Genomic DNA, 19114 nt, shown 5'->3' on the forward strand with positions numbered 1-19114 from the left:
GTGGGGGCGGGGCTTACCTTTAGTGAAGACCTGGCTTCTCAGAAGATATCAGCTGCCTTCTTGGCAGCCACAGTGGTGGCATTTCCAAATGTTGCCTTTCCTTCCCTGAGCTCACCCTACAATGCCAGAAATTCTACTGGAACCCCAAGAAAAGCAAATTCAGGCAACCTAAAAGGGTTATCATATATTTAATAAAAACAAAATGAAGCTAGGTAAAACACCGGCTCTGGTAAGTAATTTCTAAAAGAACTAAAATGGAAATACTTGTATATTTCTATATCCATATAACAATAATAATCTAGTCCTACGTAGCTCAGTCCAAAGACAAGATAAACAAGTTGTTCTAGTAAGAACTAACCTGCCTACTTTCCTTTCACTTCCTCTACAACTGGACTGAATTCGGTTCAAATCGAGGTCCACAAGTTAGGTCTCTTGTGCCTCAAATGTTCACACAACTGTACCTTACAACTGTACCCAATTTGGTTCACACGGGTCCAGGCATTCAAAGTTGATAGGGGCACGGACAGCAGCGTAGGGAGGCTGGTGGCAACGCGTGTGTGACTGCCGCAGTGGCCCCCTGGTCCCACCCTGCGTCTGATGTCAGGCCCAGTGGCCCGTGTAGCCACGCTCCCGAGTCTGATGTTAGATGCGGGGGACGTGGTCTCCCTCCAAAACGGAGCTGCGCGGCCCCGTTTGGAAGGGAGATTGGCCCATGCTGCATTGGGTGGCATGGGCCGGAGCAACTCTACCTGCCTTAAAGGCAGGGAGCACTGTTCCGGCTGCACTGTCAATGCAGCGTGGGTCAATCTCTCTCCTAAACAGGGCCTCGTGGCCCCATTTGGGGGGGAGATTGATTGGCCCCGCTGCGTTGGCAGCAAGATCAGGAGCGACTCTCCCTGCCTTTAAGGCAGGGAGAGTCATTCCGGCCATGCTGCCAGCGCAGTGCGGGCTGATTTCAGCTCCAAACAGGGCTGCGCGGCCCCGTTTGGGACCAAAATAACGTAAGTAAAACTTTATTTTGGTCGTAGACCAGCAATACAACAATATAAAACAAAGAAGAGAATAATAATAATAATAGTAATAATAATAGGAAAAGACCAAAATAATCCCAGTGGTAATTGGCGCCCTGGGTGCACATGGACACTAAGGAAACATGCACAGTACAGGTACCGCTTGAGGAACTGAACCCCTCTTTTAGGACAGGCAGGTCCTTCCAATCTTCCAACCTATCCTTACCAGAACAAACACCCTTCTGCCTTTTAGACTGGTGAAAGGGGGACAGGAACACAGCCAAGCAGAGTTCTGCTTTCAGCAGTGGCTGATAGTGGGCGGGAGGGCTTGGCTCGTGGTCCTTGGGAAGAGAACTGGGCTCTTAGGAAGGGTCTCCCTCGTTTTGTTTCTGAAACGTTGTGCAGCCAGAAGGGTCCTCCTTTGCCGTGGAATGTTTTGCCAGCTCAAGAGATGATAATGATGATGATTTCGATTTCTATACCGCCCTTCCAAAAATGGCTCAGGGCGGTTTATACAGAGAAATAACAAATAAATAAATAAATGAAATAAATAAATAAATAAAATAACAAATAAAGAGATGAAGCAGCTACAGGTTCTGCCCCACCCTACCCCACCCCAGTCCTCTTGTTTCCCTCAGCTACTGTAGCGAGGAGGCCTCTGGAAGTGCCCCCTGGCCTGTGCAGGAGTGGGGCAGACCACAGAGCTGGGGAGCCAAGCAGGGAGAGAAGCCACAGCTGTAGAGCCAACCTGCAGAGCGGCCCCTGCCTCCTCTTCCCCATTTGTGGCCCTGGCTGGGGTGAATGCCATTGGTCAGGCTCAGCCCAGGGCTTGAGAAAACCAAAGTGTCTTTCCCCCCACTAGGAAAAGAGCTCCATTTATCCTGCACCAAGTCAGACCCTGCCATGCCCTCAATACTGACATCAGGAGCACAATGAGTTTTGATCCCCTCTCCAGATCAGCCTCCAAGTTCCCCCCTTCCACCCTCTGCTTCTCCCTCCTGCTCTCCCTTGACAGTGCAGGCTTACTGCTTACTGCTCTAGCTGTGACAGTGCAGTAGAAGAAGGGTGCCCCCCCCACTGCCCCGAGAACTGGCACACACCACTACAACTGGGAGCCAGGCACCAGCACACTGGGAAACGGACAGAGGTCCAGGAGGGGAGATTTGACTGCTCTTGCCTGTATTAAAACCCACGCCGAAGATGCACTTCTGTGGCTGTAATGCTTGCTCACCTCATCTTTAATCATATTTCCAAGCCACAAAATATTTGGACAGGAGCTTTGCTTTGCAAAGCCCCATTCCGTGGCATCAGGCGGCTGTTGTTGATGCAACATCTTTGGCTGGGCTCGTATCGCAGGCGTGTCGGGCATCATGTCAAAGAGCGCAGCACTCGGCTCGCGGTGTTTTTGCACCGGTGAAGCAGCTCCTGGGATCGAGCCATAAGAATCTATGAAAAGAAACAAATGAGATGCTGAGTGTACAATCAGCAGCCAGGCATAGAACAACTTGCAACTTTCATAGATAATTCTCAACTAATGGCTTGGAAAGGCCCATCACTTTCAGCCTTTATTATACATGACAGCTTTATATTGCTAAAAACCACTGGCAAAATCTTGCAGAGAAAGAAGCAGGCTAGAACCTTGTGGGAAAGGGATTTGGCTGCGTTTCCCACTCTTATGCTGGACTTCCTACCATCTAGAGGAAATGTGTAGGGATGCGGGATTAATCAGGCAAACTGAGGTCTCTGGCTAGAATGTTATATTTTATTTTATTATAATTTATTATAATTTATTATAATTTATTACATTTATAAACCGCCCCATCCAGAGGCTCTGGGCGGTTGTTGTAAATCTGTTAGCTCGGCTAACCCAACAGGATTTACAACCCCCTTCAGCACTCCCCCTGTGAGATAACAGAAAGCAGCAGCAAAACTGCAAGAAGGAAAAGAAAAGGCTCATAAAGAACATAGTAAATGAATTAAGTCCCCTGAACTGAACTAGGTACACCACTCTAACAATAACTGAGTAATAAGTGAAAAGAAAACACAAAGCAAGGAATGAAACGAGCGAAGGACACCAGAACAAGGAATTAACAGAACAAAGCAGGAAAGCATAAACAAGGCAAACTGGAACTCGGAAAAGTCTGGAATTTAAATAGCACACTGTCTGCAGCCAGCAAAAGTTGCAAACAGCATCTGAGCTATTGAGAGACTGCTAAATATATATGGCTCAAGAGAACGAGCAGCCAATCAGGCTTCCCTGAGTCAGCACTTCCGCTTCCTCTCTAGTGATCTCCTGCGCCTGCGTGACTTCCACTGAGCCTCCCTCTTGAGCCATCTTCTCAAGACAGGTGGAATCCCAGGCTCCTTCCCATCAGGATTCACGTCTGGCAGCTGTTGCGAATCCTCAGCTCCAGAATCTGGTCTTCCTGCCAAATCCTGTTGCTGTGCCTCTGAGCCCTCACTAGCAGGCAAATCCTCCTGCTCTGACTCTTCTGAGTCAGAAGTCTGAGCCATGACAGCGGTGTACAACAACTTTTTTAAATGACATAAAACCTACAATTCAAACACAATGCTAAAAACAATATAAAAACACTTAAACGATTACAACCATTTAAAACCAATTAAAATACTTTTCAAAAACAACAACTCTTTACAAGCCTTGGAAGGCCAGGCCAAACAAATAGGTTTTTAGGGCTCTCTTAAAGGCCGACAGAGAGCCTAAACTGCGGATATCTGCTGGGAGTGCATCCCATAGACCAGGAGCAGCTACAGAAAAGGCCCGGTTCCGAGTCTCCACCAGACGTACCAGTGGTAACTGGAGACAGACCTCTCCAGATGACCTCAACAAGCGATGGGGATCATACTGAAGAAGGTGCTTGCGTTCAGAGCTTTAACAGTGCACTTTGTATTTTGCCCGGAAACATATCGGCAGCCAGTGCAGCTGTTTTAAGACAGGCATAATATGGTCTCTCCGGGCTACCCCAGAGACCAATCTGGCTGCTGCATTTTGAAGTTTCTGAACTATGTACAAAGACATCCCCACATAGAGCGCATTGAAGTAGTCAAGCCTGGAGGTTACCAGCTGATGCACCACTGTTTTAAGATCGTTCTCTTCAAGGAATGGACACAGCTGTCGAATCAGCCGAAGCTGATAGAAAGCGCTCCTGGCCATAGCCTTCACCTGAGATACAATGGTGAGGCATGGATCCAAGAGCACTCCCAAGCTGCGTACCTGTTCCTTCTGGGGGAGTGTAACCTCATCCAGCACAGGAAGACCTAACTCATCCTTTAAATTCTGATCCCCCACAATGAATCCCTCTTGTTTGGATTCAGCCTCAATTTGTTATTCCTCATCCAACCCATTACTGCCCGTAGGCAGGCATTTAGGGAGTGAATGCCATTTCCTGATGATGATGATGATGATGATGATGATGATGATGATGATGATGGAGTGGTCTTAGAAGTGGTCTAGTCATTGCCTTCTTCAAACAAGGAGGCATTCTACCCTCCCTCAGCGATGAGTTAATGATATTAACTAAGCCATCCCAAACAATCTCCAAGCTAGATATAAGCAGCCAAGTCGGGCAAGGATCCAGAGAGCAAGTGGTAGGCCTCACTGCCCCAAGTAGCTTGTCTACATCATCAGGCATCACAGATTGAAACTGATCCAATCTAATACTGCAAGAGGGATTGCTGGACACCACCTTAATAGACTCTGCAGAAACAGTGGAGTCCAAGTTGGCCCGAATACAGGAGATTTTGTCCACAAAGAACCCATTAAAAGCATCACAGCAGAACAAAGTCCCTGGGGATTGGTTTGAATTGGAAGGAGCCTGAATCAAACTCCTCACAACCCGGGACAGCTCTGCCGGACGCGAACCCGCAGAAGCAATGCGCGCAGACCAGAATTGGTTTTTTGCCACACACACCACCTCCGCATAAACCTTCAAATGGGCTCTATGCTGTGTCCTGTCACATTCAAGCCGAGTTCTCCTCCACTCGCGCTCCAGTCACCTACCTTGCTGTTTCAGACCCCATAACTCCTCTGTATACCACGGGGCCACTTTTAAAGCAGGTCGGAAGGGATGCTTAGGAGTGATCGTGTCTACTGCCCTGGTGAGTTCCCTATTCCAGGTTCCCACCAGGGCTTTGACAGAATCACTGGCAGGACCAACATCAACATCTTCCAAGGCTTTTTGGAATCCTACTGAGTCCAGCAGCCGTCTCGGGCGGACCATCCTAATATGTCCTCCACCCCTGCAGGGCTGGGTTGTGGCTGTTAAACCAACCTTAACCAGGTAGTTGTCCGTCCATGACAATGGGGAAACCACAGGACCCCACACCCATGGAACACCCCTCTGATCCGAACAAAAGACCAAATCAAGTGTGTGGCCGGCAACATGAGTTGGTCCTGAAACTAGTTGGGATGGGCCCATAGTTGTCATGGCCTTTATGAATTCCTGAGCCTCTTCCGATGATACTTTCCCCCTCACACAATTCAAGGCAGATGTGCCGTGAGTGCATTCATCATGACCTCCATGAACCAAATACTACAATTCAGGAGGACAGCCTCCCTCACGCCATAAATCTGGGAGGGCACTGGGACACCTGTAGAAGATGTCACTTTTAGCACATCCCCTTTTAATGGCCCGGGAGGGGGGAGGTTTTGTTGGAACTGGCCCCTTGTTTTATTGTGAATTCTTGTGAATTTATCTCCAGAATTAGACAGCTGGTATTCCCCATATCAAGGGGCAGGTTAGGGGGAGGACGGAGTTTTTGATTGGCTCCCCTTATGTTGGGGCCGATTCAGGAGAAAGATTCAGCTGGTGAAATTAACGTGGTCAGATAATTTGGTGGTGGGATTACCATGTCAAACGTGATCATGGGGCCTGAGCCTTTGTTACAGCCATTGTGAGCAGATTTAATTCCCCCCCCCCATTGGATAAATGGGCACAAACAGACTGACTGGTGCTCTTTGAGCATTTAATTAAAAGTGAAGGGCTCCTTGCGAGCTGGGATTCCTTGCCTAATAATGCCGCGATATGGAAATGTTTATTATTATCTCCTTTATTAGATAAGTTCTTACTGGGTTATATGATGTGTCACATTAAATTAGATTCCATTTTGGAAAGCGTTTGGTTTTTAGGTTACTGCCTGGGATTCGTTTTCTGCTTTAAATTTAATGAACACACCAAGTTGCCACGTTGATAACTGAAGGCTTATCACTACCCTTTCTATATTTATCAGAGGTCAGCTTGAATTAGTGTCTCTCTCTCTCTCTGGGTGAGGATGAGATTGGGAAGATGTTTATAAAAAGGACAAAATGTAATTAAAAGTTTGAGAATCGTAGATGCGTTTCACACACATCCTCATGCAGAAGGGGCCCAAAGCTCACTGGTGGAGCTCCTGCTTTGCATGAAGACGGTCCCGGCTTCAATCCCTGGCAGCATCTTGTCTTGAGTGGGAGGAGGAGGAGGAGGAGGAGATGCTGAGAGGGGCCTCTTTGCCCAGAAGCCGGGAGAGCTGTGACTGGTCACTGGAGGCAGTAATGGACGAGATGGGCCAATAAGTGAACCGCCCAGGTATAAACATGTGCTGCATGAAATAAAATAGCTGGGCCAGGCGCAGAACATCTGCACCTCTAGTTCTCCCCACCCCAGCTGTTTTCTCCCACACACATACACACACCTGCCCGCTGCCGTTTTCTCTCCCCCCACCAGTCAGTTTGTTTCCCACCTTGCCTGCAAGCCTGTCCGTTGGCAGCACCACTTTCCTCTCCCCCTGCCAGGAGCTCACTTGCGAACTCTCACGGGAGCTGCCACACATGTGATTAGCGATGGATATGCCTTAGATTGGAGAGCTGGTCTGGTGGTAGCAAGCACAACTTGTCCCCTTTGCTAAGCAGGGTTCACCCTGGTTGCATATGAATGGGAGACTACATGGGTGAGCACTGGAAGATATTCCCCTCAGGGGATGGAGCTGCTCTGGGAAGAGCAGAAGGTTCCAAGTTCCCTCCCTGGCAGCATCTCCAAGATAGGGCTGAGAGAGACTCCTGCCTGCAACCTTGGAGAAGCCGCTGCCAGTCTGTGAAGACTATACTGAGCTAGATAGACCAATGGTCTGACTCAGTATATGGCAGCTTCCTATGTTCCGATAGATAGATAGATAGATAGATAGATAGATAGATAGATAGATAGATAGATAGATAGATAGGGAACTTCACAGTTTGAGCAGATAGAGCCACTGAGAAAGCTTGCTTTTGGCAAAAGTCCTAGCTCTTGTTGAGGCTCCTGCTGCTGCATTGACAGATTCATCTCAACCAAAGATGTTGTCAGGGTGGAGACATGGGCAGCAGACTTTAGGAGGCTCAAGGCTAGATGCAGCAGGGACCAGGAGAGCCGGGCAATCGAGCTTTCCATGGGCAGGAACTTCATTGTATGGGGGAGCATTCTATCCTGGGGACTGAGGTGGCACAGCCCAGACATCAGCTGACCACCTGCCTGACGGGAATACAGGTCATTTGCAGCCATGTTTTTAACTCTTTCACACCCACTTGGAAGGGTAGGTTTCTGTTACCTTGAGTTGGAATTGGACCCATCCTTCCCAGGTATCTCTAGGAAGCCTCAGCCAAGGCTTGGATTCGCCCCAAGAGTTCAGAAAGATGGTACCCAGAGGAGTATTTTATCAGTTCTCCACGGTCACTGGTCTCCCTTCCTACTAGGAAACTGGTGGCAAGGAGAGCTTCTGATGGCAGAGGTTGCAGCCTTCACTTCCCAGGGTTGATGGTGGCAATGGAGACTCCTGGACATGTTCAAAACTAGCTGGGGTCCTGGGAATTTCCTCTCGTCCTGGCTCAGTTCATTCAGCAGAAAGCACAGCAACAATTTTCAGGTTGTCTGGTGGCAATAAAGAACCATCTACTGCTCCTGGGGAACTTCAGGGCATTGCCTTCCCTCCCCAGTGTCACCCACCCACATGCACAGACACCACTTTCACACAACAGACACCACTTTCACACACAGTGAGAGGGTAAGTTAAACTTCGGGAAAAGGGAGATGTAGTGTTGAGCTTGTCGTACCTGTTGTACTCATATGGGAGCTGAGCTGTCGGTGACGGACCAGGAGAGGGATCTTGGGGTCGTGGTGGACAGCTCGTTGAAAGTGTCGACTCATTGTGCGGCAGCTGTAAAAAAGGCCAATTCCATGCTAGGGATCATTAGGAAGGGGATTGAAAATAAAACTGCTCATATTATAATGCCCTTATGCAAAACTATGGTGCAGCCACACCTAGAGTACTGTGTACAATTCTGGTCACCACATCTAAAAAGGGACATTGTAGAACTGGAAAGGGTGCAGAAGAGGGCAACCAAGATGATCAGGGGCCTAGAACACCTTTCTTATGAGGCAAGGCTACAACATCTGGGGCTTTTTACTTTAGAAAAAAGACGACTGTGGAGAGACATGATAGAGGTCTATAAAATCATGCATGGTGTGGAGAAAGTGGAGCGAGAGAAATTCTTCTCCCTCTCACATAACACTAGAACCAGGAGTCATCCCATGAAATTGATTGCCGGGAAATCTAGGACCAACAAACGGAAACACTTTGTCACACAACGCATAATCAACTTGTGGAATTATCTGCCACAAGATGTGGTGACAGCCAACAACCTGGATGACTTTAAGAGGGGTTTGGATAACTTCATGGAGGAGAGGTCTATTGACGGCAACTAGTCGGAGGGCTATAGGCCACCTCTAGCCTCAAAGGCAGGATGCCTCTGAATATCAGTTTCAGGGTAGGAACAGCAGGAGAGAGGGCATGCCCTCAACTTCTGCCTGTAGGCTCCCAGGGGCATCTGGTGGACCACTGTATGAAACAGGATGCTGGACTAGATGGGCTTTCTTGGACCCTATCCAGCAGGGATGTTCTTGTGTCCTTACCTCAGAGAGCCGCTGCCAGTCTGTGCAAACAATACTGAGCTAGATGGACCAATGGTCTGACTCAGTATAAGGCAGCTTCCTATTTTCCTATATTCCTAAGCCCAAAGTTGATGGAATTTGGACTTGGCATATAAAAAGTGTGAAATTTCTGAATCAGGGTGGTTGTTGCTAAAGCTAATCTCCCCCCATTCAAACCCTATTCAGAAATTTGGTACACACTTCTTATGGCTTGTGGCTGAAACAAAGAAATGTGAAACTTTACTTGCCTTAGAATGGAAGTGACCATCTGTGCTGCCCTTTCCTCATGAAAATGGGTGGGTAGCCCTTGCAATAACTCTTACAGCAAGTGATGGTCTAGTTGGCAGGATTGGGACCTCACCACACAATCATCACGTTGTGCACACACCCCTTCCACCCCCAACAATTTTCATCATCATTACATATTGTAATTGCAGAGCCCAATTAAGAGATTACATTTGCTGTGTTTACGCTAATTAAGTCATTAGACATAATAAGTCTAATTACACAAATTGGCTGAAAAAAATTCTTTTGACAAATGATAGAAATTTTCATGGTGTGAATTCAATTCAGATTGGGGGATCAACCCTAGATTTGCTTTCTGGGAAATCGACCTCCACGCAAACCACCACGCCCTACACACACACACACACACACACACACACACACACACTCACCACACTTAATACTGTCACTTCTTAAACAAAATACAATTGAAGGACGGATATGTGAAATGTCATAATTCTGAACTGGGCATTTCCTGATCCTACCAGTAACTATCATACAACTATTTATCGTGTAGATGACTAAAATGCTCTTGTCAATGACACCATAGTTATAGGCACTGTACAAATTCAGACACGAATCATGGCTCCAGGTAGATACACTTTTATGGAACTGGGTCCCATGGGAACTGCTGCCCACCTTGAGGTTTTAGAGTTATAATAATTTGCAAATGGAAACAGAACTGATTTAAATGTGTAGAACTCTTCCATGTGGCCAGTTCTTCTGCATCCACTACTGTGTTGACCAATTCCATATGGAGGCCTACCTGGGAGCTTTTCTATTACTCTTCTGCTGAGGTATAATTTGAAATTAGTGAACTAGAACAAAGCATTCATTGAAACGTGAGATGAGCTATTGCAAAGTGTATGATGTTTTCCATTAGTTGGTTTCACTTTGAGCTCTGGACAAATCAATACGTCAATATTTACTATTTTTCATCTCCTTTATTCTTGGGTGTTTTGTTATTTTCCATTCCAGAGAAATGCCAAGCCCACCCTGCAACTCATTCATTCATTCATTCGTTCATTTTCTTGTGAGATTTTTATACTGCCTTTCATTGAAACAATCTCAAGGTTGTCTACAAAACATTTAAAACTATATAAGACTATAAAATAGTTAGTAAACAAAATTAAATTGGAATATAGAATACAAATCTAACTTAAAGTTTAAAAAACGTACACAATAGGACCATAAATTACAGAGCAGCAGCAACGAAAGCAACTCTCATCTCAGAGCCTGGGGGTGAAAAGCCAAGAAGATTCCACTTGAGACGGAGACTGAGGAGCGAATGGCCACTGGGAGAGCATTCCAAAGAGCAAGGCAAGTTTACTCAGGAGTAGGGCTCACTGGGTGCAATCAGGCTTAATCAGCCCCAAACAAGCAGACAAGTCGATGCAGGAAGGCAGGAGCCCTGGAGAGGGGCTATTGTGTGGCCATCGCTGCTTCATGACAGAACATATGTTTGGTCTCCATTGTGTCAAGCTAACAGTGTCTGAGGCTACAAGGCTAGGAAAGGACACGGCTCGGCCCGAGTCCTTGGAGAGCTGCTGCCAGCCAGAGCAGTCAGCGTTGGGCTGGATGGATCAATGGCCTGGCAGTATAAGGCTGAGACAAACGACCAGATGCAAAGATGTTTAGGATTTATTTAAAACATTTCTATCCCCCACCCCGTCCCAGCACACTGCCGCTTGGGGTGGCTTGCATTAAAAGAGTAGAAACATGATATCCACGATAAAAGAATGAAAACAATAAAACAACATCATACAAGTCATACACACAAGATAAAACAACAGTCAGGACTCAACATTAATAGGCACAAAGACCGAATCACAGCCAGTTTCTAAAAGCCTCTTTAAAAAGAAGGAGAACATAAGAGCAGCCCTGCTGGATCAGGCCCAAAGAAGCCCATTTAGTCCAGCCTCCTGTTTCACACAGTGGCCCACCAGATGCCACTGGGAGCCTACAGGCAGTAGTTGAGGGCGTGCCCTCTCTCCTGCTGTTACTCAGTCACCGACAGCTCTGATCCCATCAATGTATACTTGAAGTTCGGGTTTTTCATCCCAATGTGCATCACTTTACACTTGCCAACATTGAACTGCATTTGCCATTTTGTTGCCCACTCACCCAATTTGGAGAGATCCTTTTGGAGATCTTTTAAAAAACTAATCAAAGAGGAGGACTAACAAAGCCCCTCTGGGGGGCATTCTGAAGATGGGAGCCAGTACTGAAAAGACCCTGTACTTGGTCCCATCAGTTGAATCAGTGTCAATGGCAGGGCCAAGAGAAGGGCCCAGTCTGACAATCTGAGGCCCCTGGCAGAGTCATATGAGCGAATGCAGTCTGGCAGATACCCCAGGCCCAAGCTGTATAGGGCTTTGAAGGTCAAGACCAGCTCTTTGACCCTAGCCTGGAAGCAGAGCAGACTGGTAAGCAATGAAGCTATTGCAGCATGGGTGCGATGCTCTTGAGGTGACTAGCACTCATGAGCATCTTTCTGGCTGCATTCTGGACCTGCTGAAGCTTTGGAACTCTCTTCAAGGGCAGCCCCATACAGAGAGCATGGCAGTAGCCCATTCTGGATGTCGCCAGTACATGAGTGACAGAGATCAGTAGGGTCACAGACTTTCTCCAAGTAGGGTTGTGTTGTTTGCAACCAATAATAGGAAATTATTGCCACTCTCCCAATATGCTTCATGACAAAAGATTTTGGGAATTCTAGGAGGAGGAAAAGAGGGAGATTCTGCCCACCTCATGCTATGCATAATTATTTCATGGCGAGTTCCAGCAGCAGCAGGAGGTCCTCGGGAAACCTCAGAGGACTCCACAGGGCACCACCAGTGTGCTTGTGGGAAGCACTGGTGGTGTGAAATGCCTGTGAGAAGCCATCACAGTTGATGAGCTGTGTCCTGAGGCTGTGCTGACACAGGCTGTGGCAGGCTGTGTCTTGAGCAGCCCAGCCGCTGTGACTTGAGCTAACTGAGTTGTCTTGAGAGGGAGCTCCCCTTGCCACATGCCTTGCAGGCCTCCCTTCTGGAGATGGCCGGGCTGGGACAAAGTGGAGTGGCCAGGGTAACCACTCCTGCACAGCGCCAACTTCTTACAGCCAGGGTTGAAACCTGCCGCAGATGCACAAGCTTTGCAAGAAGCCTGGACAGCGGGCCTGTCACTGCTTGCTCGATCTTCACACGGTTACTTGTTTTGGGTTGAGATGTGCAGCAGACACTGATTATTTCAATTTTTGCTGGTAATAGAAATGGGCATTTTCCCTTGGCAGCATGTGCTGGCATCTGCTTTGAAGCACAAAGACAGTGCACTTGCCTTGCCCTAGACAGTGAAAGGCATCTAGGTGGTCTTTGATTGTTCCAAGCCCTCCTTGCTCTGTCCTCTCGGATTGCCCCTGTCCACGATCTCCCTCTGCTGAGCCCGGTTCCTGAGGACCTCCTGTGCACAAGGACTTCTGCTTGAATGCCCTCGTCTTCTCCTCCCCATTTCTTGCCACTGAGCCGTGAGCGTTGTTATTAGAGGCTGCTCCACACAGCTTCACGTGCCTGCATTTGCATAACTGCTATCTAAAAATAAAATCCTCTAGGAAGCCAGCTTGAAAGGAGCACAACAGGAACGCTTCTTTGTGATTACAGTCGGATAGGTGACTGTGCTGCTACTGGGCTCGATCCCAAGGCACGGCGTCCGGCATGACAGGCAGGCCGCGTTGGCCTTTCGCAGCGCAGACCTGCCAACTCGCCATCCCTACCTACACCTTCCCACCTCTCAATGATTTACTCACAATTCTGTTGAAAGACTTACACACACACACACACACACACACACCCCACTGTGACAGGGGTGGCCATGCTGAGGCTCTGCAACTGCTACTGGACTACAGTTCCCATCAGCCCCACCTGCAATGCAATACAGTTGGGGATGATGAGAGTTGTGATCCATTAAGAATGGAGAGCCTTGGTTTGGCCACCTCAGCCCTATAAGAATTCCTATAGAATAGATGTAACTGTTTGTTTATAGCCATTCTCAACTTCACTTTTCTCATTTACTAGAATCTGCTTCTGTTGTTGTTCTTGTTATTGTCTTACAAAGTGCAGTTTAAACAAGTTGTTCTGGTAAGAATGAATGGTAGAGAATCCAAAGGAAAGAGTTGTGTTATGAAAGGTCAAGGCAGTGGAGTAGAATCTGGAATATGAATGGTTCATTGAAATAGATATTATTTGCAGAGAGACGAGCGCAGACTGCTTTTCCGTGCTCTTGTTGCTGGCTGTTTTGTGAGCCTCGCCTCTACTCCAGGATTGGAATAAAAGAAACTAAAGCACCTTTCAAAAGCTGGCCTGGATCAAGGAATGGTGTAACCAAAAACACAACACTAATCTGCCTGCTTTCCTTTCACTATAATCTTAATTGATAATTACCTTCCGCATAAGTTAGCCCACTTCAGCCTTAAACATCCACACAACCACCACCTTGAATCGAGCTGGAAGATGTCATCAAACTACACTGTTGGGGTGTCCCTATGTGTCACATTACTACAACTGCTAATAGGTTTCCAGACAAAATACAAAGTGCTAGTTATAAGCCCGAAACGGCTTAGGCCCTGGGTATTTAAGAGAGTGTCTTCTTCACTACGAGCCCCACCGCCCATTGGGATCATCTGAGGAGGTCCGTCTCCAGTTACCGCCAACTCGTTTATTGACTGCACAGAGACGGGCCTTCTCGGTCACTGCCCCGAGTTTGTGGAATGCGCTCCCTGTTGAGATACGATCCTCCCCATCTCTTGCAATTTAAAAAAACCCCAAACCTGAAAACCCATCTTTTCGCCCAAGCTTTCTCAGTTTTTAAAAATATTTTAGGTTTTAATCTCTGGGTTTAAAAAAAAGTTGTTAAATTGTTTTAAGTTTTTGTATATGTTTTTAACTTGTTTTATGCTATTGTTAACTATCCAGAGACAAAAGTTTGGTGTCCAAATTTGATAAACAAACAAACAAACAAACTGTTGGTTTCCCCAATTTGGTTCATATTGGTTCAGGCATTGTAGAATTGATAGTGGGTGCACACACACACACACACACACACACACACACACACACACACACACACACACACACACACACAAACTGCCAGGTGATCTCATAAGCTTTCTCCCCTAAAGGAAAGTAGGCAAAAAACTAAAGTATCCAATTTCTACAAATACTAACAAGCACACCTGGTGAAATTAATTCATCAATTCCAGGAGCTTGTCGGGAAATCTGCAGCTTGAGTGACCCAGGCATCTCATGACGGAGGATGAGATCTAATTTGATAAACACTCCAAGATGGAGTGTGGGGTCAGATCTCGGAGCCCTCTTCCGGCAGAAGGAAATGGGGGTCTGCAGGGTCGGCCCTGAGACTGGCAGGCATCAGGAGGTCCCTGGGTTTGCTGGGCCTGGTATTACCATGAGGAACCTGGACGTCTGCCTTTGCCCGGTCAGTGTAGGAAGGAAGACCTTCTCCACTTCAGGCTCCAGCTTCCTGCTGAGGAAGCTGCCTTCTACCGAGTCAGACCCTTGGTCCATCTAGCTCCGTATTGTCTACATTGCCTGGGAGTAGCTTCTCCAAAGCTTCAGGCAGGGGTCTTTCTCCTCTTGAGAAGCCGGAGATTGAACCTGGGGGCATCTGCATACAAAGCGGATGGTTTACCACTGAGCTCTGCCCCCCACACCCTCTTCCCCCCCGGAAGGTTTTCCAGACCCTCCAAGCTTGGGATCCAGGAATGGCAGCCTGTGACCCTGGCAGGGTCCTAACAAAGGCAAGCGCAAGCCAGTCACTTAATCCAGGGGTCCTCAGACTTGGGTCCCAGGATATTGTTGGACTACAACTCCCATCATCCCCAGCTGCAGTGGCCTTTGGCCACCAACCTCCTGAAGTTCATACACAGCATGTTTTGCTCCCATTTCCTCATATGCACAGACAGCTTTCTAGGCCTCATGAAGGTCACACTGGAGCAGAGGTCATATATTTCTGACTGCAAGGTGCTGTGGGACAAGAGCAGGGGATGAAGACCTCTTTCGTGCCATGCTCAGGTACTTCCAGGAGCATCTGGCTGGCCACTGTTGGGAACCAACTGCTGGATTACATCAACCTCGTGAGCAGATCCAATAGGGCACAAATGGCCAACGTGATCCTTCACAGCTATTGTTGAACTACAACTCGCTCCATCCCCAGCCACAGTTTTTCTGCCTGGGGATGATGGGAGTTGTAGTCCAACAACATCCTCAGGTTGACCACCTCTGCAGTAAGGCAATTATATGTGCTGAAGGGAGGCCTTCTTCCCCTTGTGTCCCAAATCCCTGAGTTTATTCTCAGGGATTACTTCCTTTTTGTGTGTCTTCCTTTTTGATTGATTGATTGATTGATTGATTCATGAAGGTATATACCACCTTTCATTAAGCGGATTACAACGTAATTAAAACAATGTAGAATTAAAACATGCTCTCGCCCCCTAAATTCCACTTCTTCTGTTGACTCCAGGGTGAAACCAAGATCCTGAAGTTAAAGAACCTTCGACCTCAGGACTACGCCAATTACAGCTGCATTGCTTCGGTTAGGAACGTCTGCAATATCTCCGACAAAATGGTGTCCTTCAGGCTCTCAAACAAAACAGGTATTGCGTGATTTTGTGTTCAAACCAGTATCCGGGGTATTGGGATAGGGCCTATTCAAATGGACAGCAACACCACCACCCCCATGGAGTAAAGGGATGCGCTGGTGTCTCGACATCTGGGGAGGACACTCCAGTGGGTGCACTCTGGGCGTGTCGCTTCCTACTTGCATGTGCCAGTGGGGCCTGTATATATTGCTGGGACTGGCCCAGTGTGGTAGCAAGCACGACTTGTCCCCTTAGCTAAGCGGGGTATGCCCTGGTTTGCATCTGAATGGGAGACGATATGTGAGCACTGGAAGAGATTCCCCTGAGGGGATGGGGCTGCTGTGGGAAGAGCATCTAGGTCCCAAGTCCCCTCTCTGGTGGCATCTCCAAGACAGGGCTCTGAGAGACTCCTGCCTGCTGCAACCCTGGAGACGCTGCTGCCAGTCTGTGTAGACAATACTGAGCTAGATGGTCCAAGGGTCTGACTCAGTATATGGCAGCTGCCTATGTTTCTGTGTCCCTGTATGTGTGTTGAACGTAACATACGAAGCCTGGCCCCAGGGAGAGAGGCGGTGTTACAGCGCGTTTATTTATTTACTACACGTTAATGCCACCTTTCTGCCTTGACAACGGCACCCAAAGTGGTTTACAATATTAAAAGAAGCATGGAAAAAAAGTCGTCTCCGGCTGTTGGTCTTCCCAGGAGCGGAGGACAAGAGCTCCCTGGCCTGGGTGCCTCCTTTCTGGCCTTCCTCGCAGGGCACACTGGTCTTCCAGTGCTCCTGTGAAGGTGGGGCACCCCTGCTCCTTGGCCCTTCCAGGTCCCAGGGACCTTCCAGGGTCTCACTCGCCAACCCGTCCTCCTGACAGCAGCGTAGCCCCCTCATGCCTTCCCTTCTCCTTGGCAATCTGCTGCTCACAGCGACTTCGGGTGGCCCAGTCATGCCGTAGATGGATGGCAGGGCAATGCCTCTGCCCGGAAGTGACTGGGGCTGTTGCGGGGGGGGGGATGTTAATCCTGATGCCGGGGGCTCCTCTGGAAAGTGGTCAGTTTTCTCTTCTTCTATACCTGCTGTTAATATATCAAGGGAAACGGTCAAGCAGATCTCTTCCCCAACTCTTGTTGGTAGATATCCCGAGCAAATACAAGTCGACTGGAAAGGGCAGCTGCTAATTTGCATATGCAAATCATTTGCAAGCCAATTTACATAATACGCAAATTTGGCACCTGGATTTGGAGAGCCAGAATATGGCAACCTTATCCTCGGGTGTGAATGGGTTCAGAGGGGACTGTCCTTCTGTCTTGCATCTTGGCTCCACCCTGACCGGGGTCGACTCTCACAGTGGGCTGAGCTGCACAGAGACCACAGGATGCGGCCACTGAAGAAGACCTGCGGCAAAGGCTCTGGCTGGTGGCTCCCCGCCCCGCCCCAAACACCTCGGCTGTTTGCCTGAATCCAGCCTGGATTTATTTCGGTGAAATCTTTCCTGGGAAGAGTTGGGCTGCCAGAGGCGCTGGGTGAATCAGCAGCCAAGGAGGCCGGCTTCCCTCTCCCTCCCTCCCTGCCAAACCGTTCTGGCTTCTTCCAAGTACAACAGAGCTAGTTAGTAATTGCAGGTCGGTGTTTGGTGGAATGCTGTTGGGTAGCAAGTGTCAAAACATTTGGGAGAGAGCAGGCTCGAGGGTGGCGGGTTATGCTTTAATAATATAAATGCTGCACAGCACTGAAAGCCCTTAATGAAGTAAGCTGCCGGAGGAAACCTTAATGAGGATCCTGCTTTGTGTCTGGGGCGAGATTTGGGATTTATTTGGATTTTGCACATTGGCTCTCTCGCTCCAGCAAATTACCCTCACTGGGTTTCTTTGGTTTCTTTGGGTTTTTTTCCGGGAATCTTCCTGCAGGGAGATGCTTTAGCAATGCTGGGCCTCAGAAGCTAAGAGCCAGTGTTTCCCTTCAGCTGGAGGATTGGGCTGGGGAAAGCCAGCTTGATGTCCCACCTCTGGCTATGCAGGGATTTGAACTCGGGGCTCCCACTGTGGGGTGGGAGTCAAAGTGATTGCGTCAGTGGGGCCTGGGAGCATCTTGCTGAAGGATGAGCCTGTAGGTATGGGCCCAGCAGAAGCGAAAGACGATCAAAGCTGAGAGGCATCACAGGTGATCAATGTTAGAGATTGTCAATTTTTACCCTCAATAGGTAAAACAGCAAAGCATTAAGGAATGAGCACACACACTCCAGTGACAGAGTGGGTAGCAGAGGATGGTTTAGTTATTGCAGCTATTTAGAGAAAACACATGGAAATCCTTGTATGACTAAACACTAAATATTTATTGGTTAAATACACTTAGATAGGAAAGACCTATCTCTAATCTAAAGGACTACATAGTGGATAGGTAAGGAGAGAGAGAGAGAGGTTTCCACCTGCTCTCTAGGAGGAAAGGAAGGATTGTGACTCAGCACAGGAAGTGGTGCAGAGTCAGTTCAGGGGTCATAGAGCAGGGACAGAGAGGGAGACCCTGACTCACTGTCTCTACTCCCAATGCCCCTCGTGGTCATTAGGACAGTTGGTGCAAAAGGTCGATGCCCTGGAAGTCCATCTCCAACAATCAGTGGCAGTCTTACCCCTGGGACTTTGGGGCCAAAGTCATCCACACCCCCTGGGGTCACCAAGTGGTTAGCGTGTCGGACCGTGACCCAGGCTCAAATCTCTTTTCAGTGATGAAGCTCACTGAATAATCTACCAAATTTTAATCAAAGTGTGATAAAAGATTATTCTCACGGTTCACTCAGAAAGAAAAGCAAATCATATTTAAAGATGCCTGAGAAATCTTCCCTGTCTGAATTTCAGCTGCTGGATCACCCAGTCTAGTCAGAGTGGCACAAATGTGTGAGTAATATTCTGGGCAGCCTCTTTACACCAGAGGTGAGGTGATCAGACTGAAGAGGAAGCGCTGAGGCTAGGACTTTATAGGGTCTGGTGTGTTGGGATTGGCCCTTGGGGGTCAGCTGACGGCCCAAGCAGGCAGGTACTGCAGCCTAGGTGCGACAAAGCTCCACTTGCAGATCTGTAGGGAAACAGAGTACTGGGGTGCGCAGTAAATACGGTGCTGCAGCCGGCCAGTTGGGAGCCCTAGTTGGAGACACGCCCCTCAGCCCCCGTCAGGGAAACCTGGGAAATGTGTGTCTTTAGGTCCACGTCCATTCAAAGGAAGATTGCTGGACTTACAGCCACG

At 48.2% G+C, this 19114-nt stretch overlaps 1 protein-coding gene across 2 annotated transcripts in view; it reads left to right on the plus strand.

The window, feature by feature from the left end:
• The window catches only part of MDGA2 (MAM domain containing glycosylphosphatidylinositol anchor 2), a 528709-nt gene that overhangs the window by 269032 nt on the left and 240563 nt on the right, over nucleotides 1–19114 (plus strand). For both annotated transcript variants that reach the window (XM_053283953.1, XM_053283954.1), the window contains exon 5: nucleotides 15764–15896. In XM_053283953.1, the coding sequence (XP_053139928.1) occupies nucleotides 15764–15896 (133 nt within the window). The remainder of the gene's footprint in view (nucleotides 1–15763; nucleotides 15897–19114) is intronic.

Source organism: Hemicordylus capensis, chromosome 1, assembly GCF_027244095.1.
Source record: "Hemicordylus capensis ecotype Gifberg chromosome 1, rHemCap1.1.pri, whole genome shotgun sequence".
NCBI classification, from domain to species: Eukaryota; Metazoa; Chordata; class Lepidosauria; order Squamata; family Cordylidae; genus Hemicordylus; species Hemicordylus capensis.